Raw genomic sequence first — 12,936 nt, 5'->3', positions numbered from 1 at the left:
AACCCCAGTTCCCTCAGCCTCTCCTCATAAGTCACATGCTCCAGCCCCCAATCATTTCCGTTGCCCTCCGCTGGACTCTCTTCAATTTGTCCACATCCCTTCTGTAGTGGGGGGACCAAAACTGGACACAGTACTCCAGGTGTGGCCTCACCAGTGCCGAATAAAGGGGAATAATCACTTCCCTCGATCTGCTGGCAATGCTCCTACTAATACAGCCCAATATGCCATTGGCCTTCTTGGCAACAAGGGCACACTGCTGACTCGTATCCAGCTTCTCGTCCACTGTAATCCCCAGGTCCTTTTCTGCAGAACTGCTGCCTACCCAGTTGGTCCCTAGCCTGTAGCGGTGCATGGGATTCTTCCTTCCTAAGTGCAGGACTCGGCACTTGTCCTTGTTGAACCTCATCAGATTTCTTTTGGCCCAATCCTCCAATTTGTCTAGGTCACTCTGGACCCTATCCCTACCCTCCAGCATATCTACCTCTCCCCCCAGTTTAGTGTCATCCGCAAACTTGCTGAGGGTGCAATCCATCCCATCATCCAGATCATTAATAAAGATGTTGAACAAAACCGGCCCCAGGACTGATCCCTGGGGCACTCCGCTTGATACCGGCTGCCAACTAGACATCGAGCCGTTGATCACTACCCGTTGAGCCCAACAATCTAGCCAGCTTTCTATCCACCTTATAGTCCATTCATCCAATCCATACTTCTTTAACTTGCTGCTTGCAAGAATACCGTGGGAGACCGTATCAAAAGCTTTGCTAAAGTCAAGATATATCACATCCACCACTTTCCCCATATCCACAGAGCCAGTTATCTCATCATAGAAGGCAATCAGGTTTGTCAGGCATGACTTGCCCTTGGTGAATCCATGTTGACTGTTCCTGATCACCTTCCTCTCCTCCAAATGCTTCAGGACCTGCTCCATGATTTTTCCAGGGACTGAGATGAGGCTGGCTGGTCTGTAGTTCCCCAGATTCTCCTTTTTCCCTTTTTTAAAGATGGGCACATAACCATGTTGACCTAATTTTTAGGTGTAGACCAAGCCTAAATGAGAGTGTGGGAAACAGAGATCCCAAAGTGTGCATCATGCTTCACAAGACAATGCACTCAGTGGTCTGCGACCACACAGTGGGTGTCCACTGCATGCCCCACACTCCTTGTTCCTGGGGTTTCTCTTTGATTTAAATCATCATGCCTGTAATCTGATTAACACGGAACTGGGTTTCCAGTACAGTTGCCTGTTTGGTTCAATAAGAACACGTTTGTACTAAAGGTTAATGAAATGAATTTTGTCTCCATCTAATTCATTTAAAATTATAGAACCAATCAATGCTTGCTAATGGAAAATAGATTAAATATTCATGTCTATAAATTTCCCATGTCATTTTTGATTTTCTTAATCTTTACCTCCATGGTCTGGGTTCTGAAGGTGCGTGAAAGCCCTAATGAAAAGTCGTTTTGGATATTAATTGCAGATCTATCCAGTTTAAGTAAAAAAGACTTCCACGTGTGTCTACTTAATGTACCTTGAATACAGGATTAGTTTCTATTACAAATGGGAAGGAAGAGCAGCCTGGGGCCTGCCTATGAGTGCAGGGAGAGCCTGCGGCTGAAGGCCCTCAAGAGCCAAAGCCAAGAGTGGAGCTGACAGGGCAGTATTCTGTTCGTACAGCAGTTGTTGCCTTTTTAAGAGGGTTTTCTCTTACCATAACTGTGCTTAACTCCCTCCAGAGACTTGGCAGTGCAGTGAATGTGGCAGAGCTTGCAGCAAGGAGAGATTTACTGGAGAGGACAATAAAGGGTTATCCATGAACAGTGAAGCTTTTGTAAAATCTAGTTGAAGCTCCTGAATTATTAACGCAATCAGCATGCAGACATAAAAGTTACAAATACACTTTCATTTTATAAGTGAATGTTAGACAGCAGAGTCCTTGTTCCCTTACCCACCAGCTCCCAAGCACAGAGCTTCATGTTTTCTCTGGGAGAGGCACTGACATTGCTAACCCTTTGTTAAGGCAGGTTTTTCCTGCTACTGTGTGTGTCTGTGATCTTAGCACCTCTGGCTGGGAACGTACAGAACCTGGAATTGCCAGTGGGAACTATTTGCAGCTGCACATTGATGCACTTGTTGGTTTGGGACTGCAAATGAGTGGTGAGGGGGTGTTGGATTTATTTTTAAAGCTTTGCAACTTCCCTTGAATGTCAGTGAGGCAGAGGTGTGTTTGCTGCGACTCTTCTACTGTAGCCTCTGGGGAGACTTGCAGAAAACGTGAAATGGAAAAAGTAAAGCAAAATGTCTGTAAACATATTAAAAATGAAGAGTGTCTGTGTTCAGCGGGGGGAAGTGCCTGTCAGAATTAGTATCTAAGTGCAGTCAGACACAGCTCTCTGCTGCCTGCTCAACCCACCCCTACCAAAACATCTGCATAATGCTGTAGTCACTGTGTCAGAGGGGTAGTCTGTATCCACAAAAACAACGAGGAAGTGGGTTTTTTACCCACGAAAGCTTATGCCCAAATAAATCTGTTAGTCTTTAAGGTGCCACCGGACTCCTCGTTGTTTTTGTAGTCACTGAGGTTCACCCAGAAGGTCAGCAGACTCCAGTGCTACCAGGCTGGGTGAGGAGTAGGAGGGTGAATTCCAGAGTCAGTTACTAATGAATCTGAATATAGAATCATTCTCTGATCATTGATGAGTGAAAATTACAAAATATAATTAACGATGAAAGTGCTGACATGTCACTGGTGGTGATGGAGGCAAGGGAAGTGAACACAGGGCATGCCTCCTGAACTCCACTGAGCTGGGATGGTGGAGTAGGTAGGCTGAACGTGCATACAGAGGGAAGGAGAGGTTTCTGATCGGATGCTCTGGGCAGTGATTTTATTGCAATTGTGTCTTCGAGATTTTTGGTCTCTGTTAATACAGAGTTCTTGTTGGGTGGTGAAGCTCGGGTCTTGTTGGCAGGAGTGAGAGATGAGGATCTCCACTCACAAGCTTTGCGAGCCAGGCGATTAAAAAGAAATGAGCAGCCATTTGGGGAGGAGGGGGAGCCAGTTCTGAGGGAAAACCTTTATTTTAAATGATTGTAACTTTGGCTTTAGACTCCAGAGGAACATGTGAGAATTGTCAGTGTGGGCTGGGTGAGCCTTTCCTCAGCTCTGTGGGGATTCAGGAACCAAACTACAGCTTTAGAATTGCCAATATTGACCTGACCTGAAAGTGCAGCAGGGAAACCTGAGCATGTTCTTGCAGCCCCGATATTCCCCAGCACTAGCTCCCTGGTCATGTATGTTTGGGCTCTGTGATCGCATCAGTTCAATAACTCGCCTCTTTCTTTTGGGCTTGCAGGCGTACTTCCGACAGGGTGTTGCCCTACAGTACCTTGGACGCCATGCAGACGCACTGGCAGCATTTGCATCTGGGCTGGCTCAGGATCCCAAGAGTCTGCAGCTTCTTGTTGGGATGGTGGAAGCCGCCATGAAATCCCCCATGCGAGGTAAGCAAAGTGACCGGTGTCCAGGGCACGGCAGTTATGCTGGCTGCAAGCATGAATGGACAGCAGTGCTAAGGGGTCAGCATTTCCGAGGAAGGTAGGAAGCTGATTTCAGTTGGAAGCTGATGCTGAGTCCACACTTGAGGCAGGAGGAAACCTGTGTAAGTGATGAGGGGCAGATTATAGGCGTTTTACATCTTCCATTTGGTCACCTGCTGCTGGGCTCTCTCAGATGGGAAACCAAACTAGATGAGCCTCTTGTCTGATTCAGTGGGGCAGGGAGGTGGGGATGTTGGAAGAGGGGGGGCTTTGGTCTTGTCTGGTGAGGCAGGGATACTGGAATAGGTATGGCCTGATCTAGAACAGCAGTTCTTGTGTTCCTGTGAAGTCCGGCTGTGCTACCTGGGAGTTAATGCATGGCTAACATCTCTGAAAAGGCTGAACTGGCCACCCAGAACTGGTATTCTCCAGTCAGGGGAACACACGCATTCTCATCTACTAGAGGTCAAACACCTTATCCCTTGTGAAATTCTCCTTTTCCACACACAAGTGTGCTAATGTTTCGCAAGTATTCCCAGTACAACTGCAGCAGATCACAGCCTCCCTGGAACTGTTTCAGTGCAAGGGCAGACTGGAAACATAGGCTTCGCAGCAGCACCGGCTCTGTTGACCCTCCCAGTGTGATCACAATACTGCGGTACCTGTGTGCCCCTTGAGCTCTGCAAGAGCTCTGGCACTTGGGTAAACAGCTTTGTGAAATCCTAGGTACCCAGCAGGACTCCGCAGAAGTTTTTGCTCATTTTTCACATCTCTCAGAACAAAGCCCCAGAAGAGGCAGATGACCAGGCTGCTAATTCACTTTTATCCTTGACCAGTATGGAGATGGCTTGGAGCATTTGATGCTTTCAGCCCCCATGGCGTCTTGCCTGCCCTGTATATAACATCCCCACTTCCAGGGGTGGGAATTTCACTCTCCTGAAGGGGAGCTCCCTCACTGCACTGTTTCTAATCAGTTTTGTTGCATGCACTTTGCTGGAGTGGTCTAATGGCATTTCCCAGTGGGGAGCATGGAGCGGATCAGCTCTGACTCTCAGCAGACGCTGCAGGAAGCTTTGGAATTTAGGGGCCAAACAGAGCTGAAATATGAAAAAAAAAATTGCAGTTTCCCTTTCACAGTGTTTTCTTGTCATCTTCCAAAATGAATTAATTTGGATTTTTTTCTATGTAGCAAATGCCTTATGAGGATAATTTCACCTATTCTATCCTGCGATGTTGCTGCTGCCTAGAATATTGCCATAAATACGACGTCAGGTTCATCCTTCTCTTTGCTTTGTAGTAATTTGTTTTGATAAGTGAGACAATCTGCTGCATGCCTCGATATTAGCCGTGAGCTCCTTCCGTCCGTATGGCGCACACCGTGCTCTCACCAGGCTGTAGTGCCTGTACGTGCCTCAGAGTTAGGAGACTCTACAGCTCTTCAACATTTGGTAGCTCTTTTGTGAACTGCCTCCAACCTGTAAATATCATTGTGGTGTTGAAGTGCCCGGAAAGGAACGTACCATATTCTAGGAGCAATCACACTGCAGAGAGACTATCCCCTCCCTGCTCCAGGACGTGATGCTTCTGTGTCAGCAGCCCAAAGCTGCGACGGCCTTTCTTGCTGTCTTATTGTCTTGCAATTTCGTGTCTTTGTTGCTGTCCAGTCTGACCTCTTAAGTCTCTCAGCATTACTGCTTTCCACGTGTCTCCCTTCCACTGACTCTTGTGGATTATTTTTGCCTCATTAGTATTAATTATTGTTATGCTAATGTTCAGTAACCCCGCTCAGGATGTGACCCCATTTGTGCTGGGCACGGTACAGATACATACCAGGGTACGGTGCCTGCCCCACAGAGCTTTGAGAGAGAGAAATAACTGCAGTGGGTTGGTGGGGAGGGAAATAAATACCCATAGACCTGCACACACACCTCTTTGTTTTTGCCATTGTTCCTGTGGTAATAAATAACCTAAGTGGCAATTACCCCAACCATCCCTGGGGCTCTCAGTGATTTCTTATGGGCTTAGCTGCAGAGGTGGGTCTTGCAGAGGGAGTTGAAGGAATGACTAGTAGGCTTTTGGCTATATGAACCTCATTTTCCCAAGCTGAATCTCACTTTGTTAACCTGACTGCATTTCTAACCCTTTTAGGCCCTGTTACATGAAATCTCCCTGCTCACAGGTGTTCAGAACCTCCCAGTTTATGTTCATTAGTGTGTCATTTAATCCCCACCTCCCCTTCACATCATTAACAACATAATTAAAGAAGATCAAGCCGAGCACAGATCCTTTTTGTATCCTTCTGGACGTGTCCCCCAAACTTCATACAATGCCTTTATTATTATTTATTGGTTATAATCCTCCCGCAGTTGTTCAGTCCATGTAAACGTACTTATATACAAGCTACTTTGAGCTAATTTTTCAGATAAGATCTTGTGACCTGGGATATCCACAGAGGTAACATTTACTTCACTCCCTTCATCCACTCTGATAATTTGGTCACCGAAAGGTGACATGATGTGTTCTTGTAACTCCACGGCACTGTACATTGGTCATGGTGCTGTTACCCCTATGGAGTTACAGTTTTCTCCTTTCATAGTCAGTTCCATTATTGTACTAGAGATGGGAGTTACAGTCAGACTTACAGGGATAGTAATTGCTAGGATTTCTTTCATTCAGAGCTCAGAGAAGAGCAACAAAGAGCAAAGGAGCTGGAAGCATTGAGTGACTTCTGAAGAAAGATTAAAAGTTAAATCTCTTTAGCTTGGCTCACGACGGGGTATGTGGAACTTAAGTTTGCAATACAGATAGCTGAGGCCAAACCTCTCCTCCTACAATAATACCACTCTCCTCCCTCAGTGGGTGGCACACCTTGGACAGGTGATCTCTGCTGGGAAAGCCCTGGTTCCAGCACTACTTTCACAGTGTAATGGTTCTCAGTCTGCATGGTACTTCATGTCAACTTTCCACCACAGACCCAGCACAGGCTATGCTGTTCCCCCATCTGATTGTAGTGTTATGTTACACGTGGAACAGCTCACATGACATGCTCACTCTTAACTCTTTTTTTCCAGGAGCAGTCTTCACTTCCTTTTGTTTCTATTGTCTTTCCTCCCTGAACCCCTCCCCCGCACGGTGTGTTACATTTTCTAATTAAAGCCAGGTCTACACTACAGACCTATATTGGTATGACTACGTCGCTCAGGGTTGTGAAAAATCCACAGCCCTGAACAACGCAGTTATACCAATTTAATCCCCTCCCCACCCCACCCCGTGCAGACGGTGCTGCGTCGACGGGGGAGAGTCTCCCGCTCTAGCAGACGGTGCTACGTCGACGGGGAGGTGGATTAACTATGCTGACAGGAGACGCTCTCCAGCTGGCATTGTAGCGCCTTCACGTGCACGCGAAGACAAGCCCTCAAACTGTAAACTCCTGATGGCAGGGCCTGTCTTTGTACGTGTTTGTACAGTGCCTTGCACATCAACAGCACTGTATAAATAAGAGTTAATCTGTACATGCTTGTGGCTTCCTCTGCATCGTCTGCCATTGGCCACTGTCAGAGACAGGATCCTGTATTACACAGGAACTGCAGTACCAGAAGAGATCATCATCTTATGTCTGTATTTATCCCCATCCCTGACTGGAATGTCACTCGTAATATACAACATAGACAGCCTGTTCCTCTCCTGAGAGGGCTGTTAAAATGCTCTCTGCTTGCTGTACATACAGTTAATAATTGTAGGCAGAAATAATAAAAGTATGGCACAAATGGCTTTCTCAGGTTGCCATGGTTATGTTGATTCAGGCGAGAGCAGCCTTGTCAAGAAGTGCAACCATCCTAATTTTTAAAAATTACATTTTAACACCGTATGGTTGCCTAGAGAGCTGCTTTATTATTGTCCTTTAAGGGACATACTATGGCAGGCTTCATGGGACTAATAAAACAATTTAGTATAACTGCACTCCAGCAGCAGTGGCTATCCTAGGTCCAGTTTGGCCACTCAGCATAGCACCTACAGTCCAGGGGCACCTGATACTCCTCCTTGTTCTTGTGACCAGTTAAGCCGATCTGAATGGGTTCCTTGTTGCTGAGTTGCTGCTTTCCCTTTTCGGTGGGTTTATCCCAGTTAATTTTCTCCTTCTCTCTTGCTCTTGATGTGCAAAGTGCAGGACTGTGACACCTAAATAGCTGATATTTCTAGATGTGCCATTGAATACATGTTACAAAATAGCTGCATGTTACAAAATTCATGTGTCACTTTGTCATTCGCCTCTCATGGGTGTTAATGGACTGACTTCAGGATGCTTGTGTACCTTTGGCCTATGGAGTAATTCTGCCTTTCCTTCCTTATTTTAGAGTCACTCGAGCCAACTTATCAGCAACTTCAGAAGATGAAGCTGGACAAGAGCCCCTTTGTGGTGGTATCGGTGGTTGGCCAGGAGCTCCTGACTGCAGGCCACCATGGTGCCTCTGTGGTTGTGTTAGAAGCTGCCCTGAAGATCGGCACTTGCAGCCTGAAGCTGAGGGGATCCGTGTTCTCTGCTCTGAGCAGTGCTTACTGGTCTCTTGGGAACACAGAGAAAAGCACCGGATACATGCAGCAGGACTTGGATGTAGCCAAGACATTAGGTAGCGTTCTCATTTTCACTCACTTAATCCCTGGTTTAGTGCTGAATTGATATAAATGGAGCAAATTAACAGGAATGGCAGTGGGATAAATGAAGGGAAGCATCTTTAGTGCTGAAGCTGCTGCGCCATTTCACAGGCTGCTGAGCCATGCAAACAATGTTCTTACTTGCAACAGAATGTGTGAGGTGGGTTATGGGGATCCCAGGTACGTGCTAAAGGGACACTCAAGGGATTTCTTTGTGGCATCGTGTGTCTGTGAACTGGCTTTTCCCCTCCAGAGACTTGGGCACACAACTTTCATTAGGTCATAAACCTAACAGTATATCGTTTGCAGGGTAAAGTGAGGTGTGTGCTCAAATAATCTCAACTACTCAGGGCTTGTCTACACTACAAATGCTTTGCTGCCATAGTTAAACCAGTGTAGCTATGCTGGCAACGTGCCCTAGTGGAGACACAGCTTATACTGACAAAAGTTCTGCTTTTGGCTTAATGAAACCACATCCCCCAAAGGATGTGTCATGGCAGCAGGACTATCTTGCTGGTATAACTGGGTCTGCACCAGTGTTCCCTCTAAGCTGCGCAGCCGCGCAAGAGTCACTCAAGTTGAGCTGCGCACATCCGGCAACTTGTGTTTAGGTGCCTCCCCCTCGCTGCTCTGCTGCTCCTGCCCTTTGCCTTGGAGCCCCTGGACAGCTGTTCCCGGGACACTCCTGCTTGCTGGAGGGGGTGGTGGTGGAAGGGAGGTGCTGATGTCAGGGTATCCCCTTGCCCACGTACCCCATCTCCGCAAAACGGGGGAGGGGCGGACAGGGCTCGGGAGTTAGACGGAGCTGCTGGCGGCTGCTGCGGTCTGAACGAGCTTACAGACTGGCGAGTGCCGCTCTGCTTAAAGAGACAACGCATGGTCTCTCATACGCTTCTCCAGAAGCCAGCACACACACACACACACTCTGTGTGTGTGTGTCTGTCTGTCTGTCTCTCACGCACGCGCACACACACTGTCTCGGTCTCTCTCTCTCTCTCTCACACATGCTCGCTGTCTCGCGTGCATGCTCTCTCTCTCTCTCTCTCTCTCGCACATACACACAAACACGCACTCACACACAGTGTCTTTCACACTCACCTCCCAACAGATACTTGTGTTGTTGTTGTTGGTACTTCCTGCAATGCACATATATTCTCTGTAATTTTATTCTTTCGAAGTGCTGTTGTTTTAGTTTTTTGACTGGTCTGTGCATTTCATATTTTTTTTTATTTCTTATGCTTAAATTTAATTCTTTGAGTAGTGAGCCCTAAAATGCCTAACTTGTCCTGGCTGGAGTAATCCCTATGGTAACTTTTAAAAATATATATATTATATCTAGGTTTTTTGTTTCTACTGGTGGCGCACATACACATTACCTCGATATTGGTGCACATAAAATTCATTCCACGCAGGGATGGAAAAAATTAGAGGGAACATTGGTCTGCACTAGTATTTTTGCTGGCATCGCTGTGTCAGTTAGGGGTGTGGTTTTCTCCCCATCCCTACCCAATAGACATATGCTGGCAAAAGTTTGTAATGTGGACTAGGCCAACGGCACCTCACAGGATTTTGAAGTAGTTGTAATAACTCAGGAGAGAGACTGGGGCATCATTGTGGGCCGCTCAATGAAACCACTGCTCACTGTGCAGTAGCAGTCGAAAAAGCAAACAAGATATTAGTGTTCACAGGAATTTGATGGAAAATAACAATTAAACCCATTATGTAAGTCAATGGCATGCCGTCACCTGAAATAGTATGTTCGTTCCTGGTTTTCCTATCTCAAAGGATAAAGCAGAAATAGAGAGGGTTCTGAGGTGGATGACAGAAATAATTAGAGGCCTAGAATGACTGTCATATGGAGAGAGATTGGAAAAACTGGGATTGTTTAGTTAGAGTGGGGGCAAATAAGAAGGGAGATGCGAATTGTGCAGAGCAATAAACAATGCAGAGGAGGTAGATTGGACACTGCTATTCACTGTCCCATAACACAAGAAGGGAAATGCAGTGAAATTGAAAAGCCACAACTTTAATATTGGTAGAATGAAATACTACTTAGCACAATGTATACTTAACTGGTTGAGCTCACTGCTACAAGATATAATTCAAGCACAGAGCTTAGCAGAACCCAGAAAAGGAAAGGCTGAGAGTATCCACAGTCACACTGGACTGGATTGAACATAAAATCTTGGCAGGGATAGAATTTCCCTCTTTTGTGGTTTCTTAAAGATTTCTCTGAAATATCTGGCACAGACCCTTGTCAGAGCTAAGACACTGGTCTGATGGTGAAATCGCCAAGCACTGTGGCACAGTTTGACATGGCTGTTAGTCTCTTCTCCAAAGTGGTTCAGGACTGGACTAGCGAGAGAAAGAACAGGTCGCGAGGGAGGGACATTGGCAGAGATGGAGATGGAGGGGCTGACTGGGAAGATCCCTGGGTAAAGGTTACCATGCCAGGTGGGATGTACTTTACTTAGGGGTGCTATAGGCCCGGATTGGAGGGCATTGCCCGCAGGGTGTGGAACCACAGGGGTTGGGGGTGTCACTGCTGAAGATCAGTGGTTAGAGAAGTTGGGCGAGCTATGTGAGGACTCCGAAATGGAATAGCAGGTGTGCTGCAGGGCAGGACTTGGGGGCATTAGCAGAGGTGTGTGTGTGTGTGGGGGGTGAGCAGGGGGTGTTTGCTGAGAAAGCTGGCCCAGTGCTTGTCAGCACTATGCCTGGACCAAGCCTGTCCAATCCAGACCTGCATTTTCATGGACACAGATTGCTCACATCTTCAACAACAAGTAAACATGAAAAAAAGTGAGGCTGTTACCAAGGTGTTAAGCCAAAGAGGGGTCTAAGGTTACATTAAAGTGGAGTCTGGGAGTTAATTTGGAGAATTGTCTGCTTCCCTCTTCAAGGACTGGGAAGAGAGGAGAACTTTGGCTGCGTACTGAGTCTGTGGCCAGGTTTGGTCTGAACCTGGCTCTCCCAATGGAGCATCCCTTGCATGATGTGTTCCACTCTCTTGGCTGGAATCTTCCAAAGACCCTTCGTTAGCTAACTTTTGTTTTGTTTGCATGTGACTCAGGTGACCAGACGGGAGAATGCCGAGCTCATGGGAATCTGGGCTCCGCATTCTTCTCCAAAGGAAATTACCGGGAGGCCCTTACTAACCACAGACATCAGCTGGTGCTCGCCATGAAACTCAAGGACAGAGAGGTAGGAACCTTGCTAAATAGACTGGATTGGGAACTGGCACTGTGTGGCTTTCTGGAGAAGCACAGAACATCCCCTTGAGATCCCGAGAATCCCTGCCTGCCCCTTTGCCCCTCTGGGAAATTTGAAGTTATGTAACTTCTTGTCCACCTGACATGTAACATGATACTTAATCCTGCCCTGAGTGCAGGGGACGGGACTAGAGACCTCTTGAGTCCCTGCCAGTCCTACGAGTCTGTGATTCTCTGATTGCTATTATGGAGACAGCATGGTCCAGTGGATAGTGCATAGGCTTGGGCATCAGGAGACTTTGGTTCTGTTCCCATCTCGGCCTGTCTCTAACCTGCTATGTGACCTTGGGCAAGTCATGTCACCTCTCTCTGCCTCTGTTCCCTCCCACACTTTGTCTGTCCTGTCAGTTTAGACTGGAGACTCTGTGGGGCAGAGACTGCTCTTACTATGTGTATGCACAGCACCTAGCACAAAGGGCCCTGGCCTTGGGTGGGGCCTCTAGCTGCTACTACTACTATTCATTTGGAGTGCACTAGCACGCACCATGTGCTATGCGCTTTCCATCCATGCAATACAAGACACTCCCTTCTCCAAGGAGCTCCCAGACTTAATAAAACAAGCAACATACAAAGCGCGGGGATAGGGGGGGACAGAAAGCATACAACAGTTATATGTAAATAAGCAAGTATGATTGATTTAGCAATCCAGAAAGTATAAAATGACTGCAGTGTTGGTGTTGCTGGCTGTTATTTACTTCATCTGAATCTCCTTGGTATTTACCCTACAGCCTCTCAGGTGTTAAACTGGGCCTTCTGCCAGCTCAGAGGAGTGTACTGTATGCAGGCTAAGGGATCTTTGAGGAGTGTATGTCCCGAGAGCTAACCTCTGAGAGTTCACTGTAAGGACAGAGGCATCATTTTAGTGTACTTTCTGGAACAAAAGATTTTGTATCCAATAGTTCAGGAACTTACAGTGAGCGTTTACAGGGGGTAGGATTGGGGGGAATTGAAGGGAGGTTGAGGGTGAGTGGATATGGTTGAAGGCAAATTGTAGGTGAGAGGGCATGAGTGTGTGTGAGATTGTGTTTGAGGCCAGGTTTGAGTCTGTGAGTGGGGGGAAAGGGGTGTCTTTGGGGCCAGATGTAGTTGAGGGTGTAAGAGTGACCATACCAGTGCTTGGCTGTGAAGCCCCATTTTAGGTGGCTGCCAAGTTTACTGATGTGTAAGCTGTTAGGAAATGCATCCTGCAGTGGGTAATGGAGGATCTGTGGTTGGGAGCAGGGAGCTGCCAGATAATTTCATGATTATTTACCATCTGGAAAATTTCCCCAATCACTTTCTGATTCCCTGTTTCCGTTCACACATGCCTGGGAAGCTGTTCCCCATCCTCTTTTTATAGCTGTGCTGACTAGGGCTCCCTGTGCGTTGTAAGTGGCCAGTCTACATAGCTGCAGCTCTTCCTGGGGTATTTCTCAGCAGCCCCATGGGCTCTGCAGGGCTGACCCCAGAAGCTGATGGAGATGTAAGGAAGAG

At 47.1% G+C, this 12,936-nt stretch overlaps 1 protein-coding gene across 1 annotated transcript in view; it reads left to right on the top strand.

Moving 5' to 3' along the window:
- Positions 1-12,936, top strand: part of TTC28 (tetratricopeptide repeat domain 28) — a 422,455-nt gene that overhangs the window by 262,998 nt on the left and 146,521 nt on the right. Inside the window, exons 3-5 of the mRNA XM_065417993.1 lie at positions 3,355-3,502; positions 7,894-8,166; positions 11,265-11,395. Of these exons, the coding sequence (XP_065274065.1) occupies positions 3,355-3,502; positions 7,894-8,166; positions 11,265-11,395 (552 nt within the window). The remainder of the gene's footprint in view (positions 1-3,354; positions 3,503-7,893; positions 8,167-11,264; positions 11,396-12,936) is intronic.

Source organism: Emys orbicularis, chromosome 16, assembly GCF_028017835.1.
Source record: "Emys orbicularis isolate rEmyOrb1 chromosome 16, rEmyOrb1.hap1, whole genome shotgun sequence".
NCBI classification, from domain to species: domain Eukaryota; kingdom Metazoa; phylum Chordata; order Testudines; family Emydidae; genus Emys; species Emys orbicularis.
Note: the sequence above shows the minus strand (reverse complement) of the source record. Positions and strands in the feature narration are given on the sequence as shown.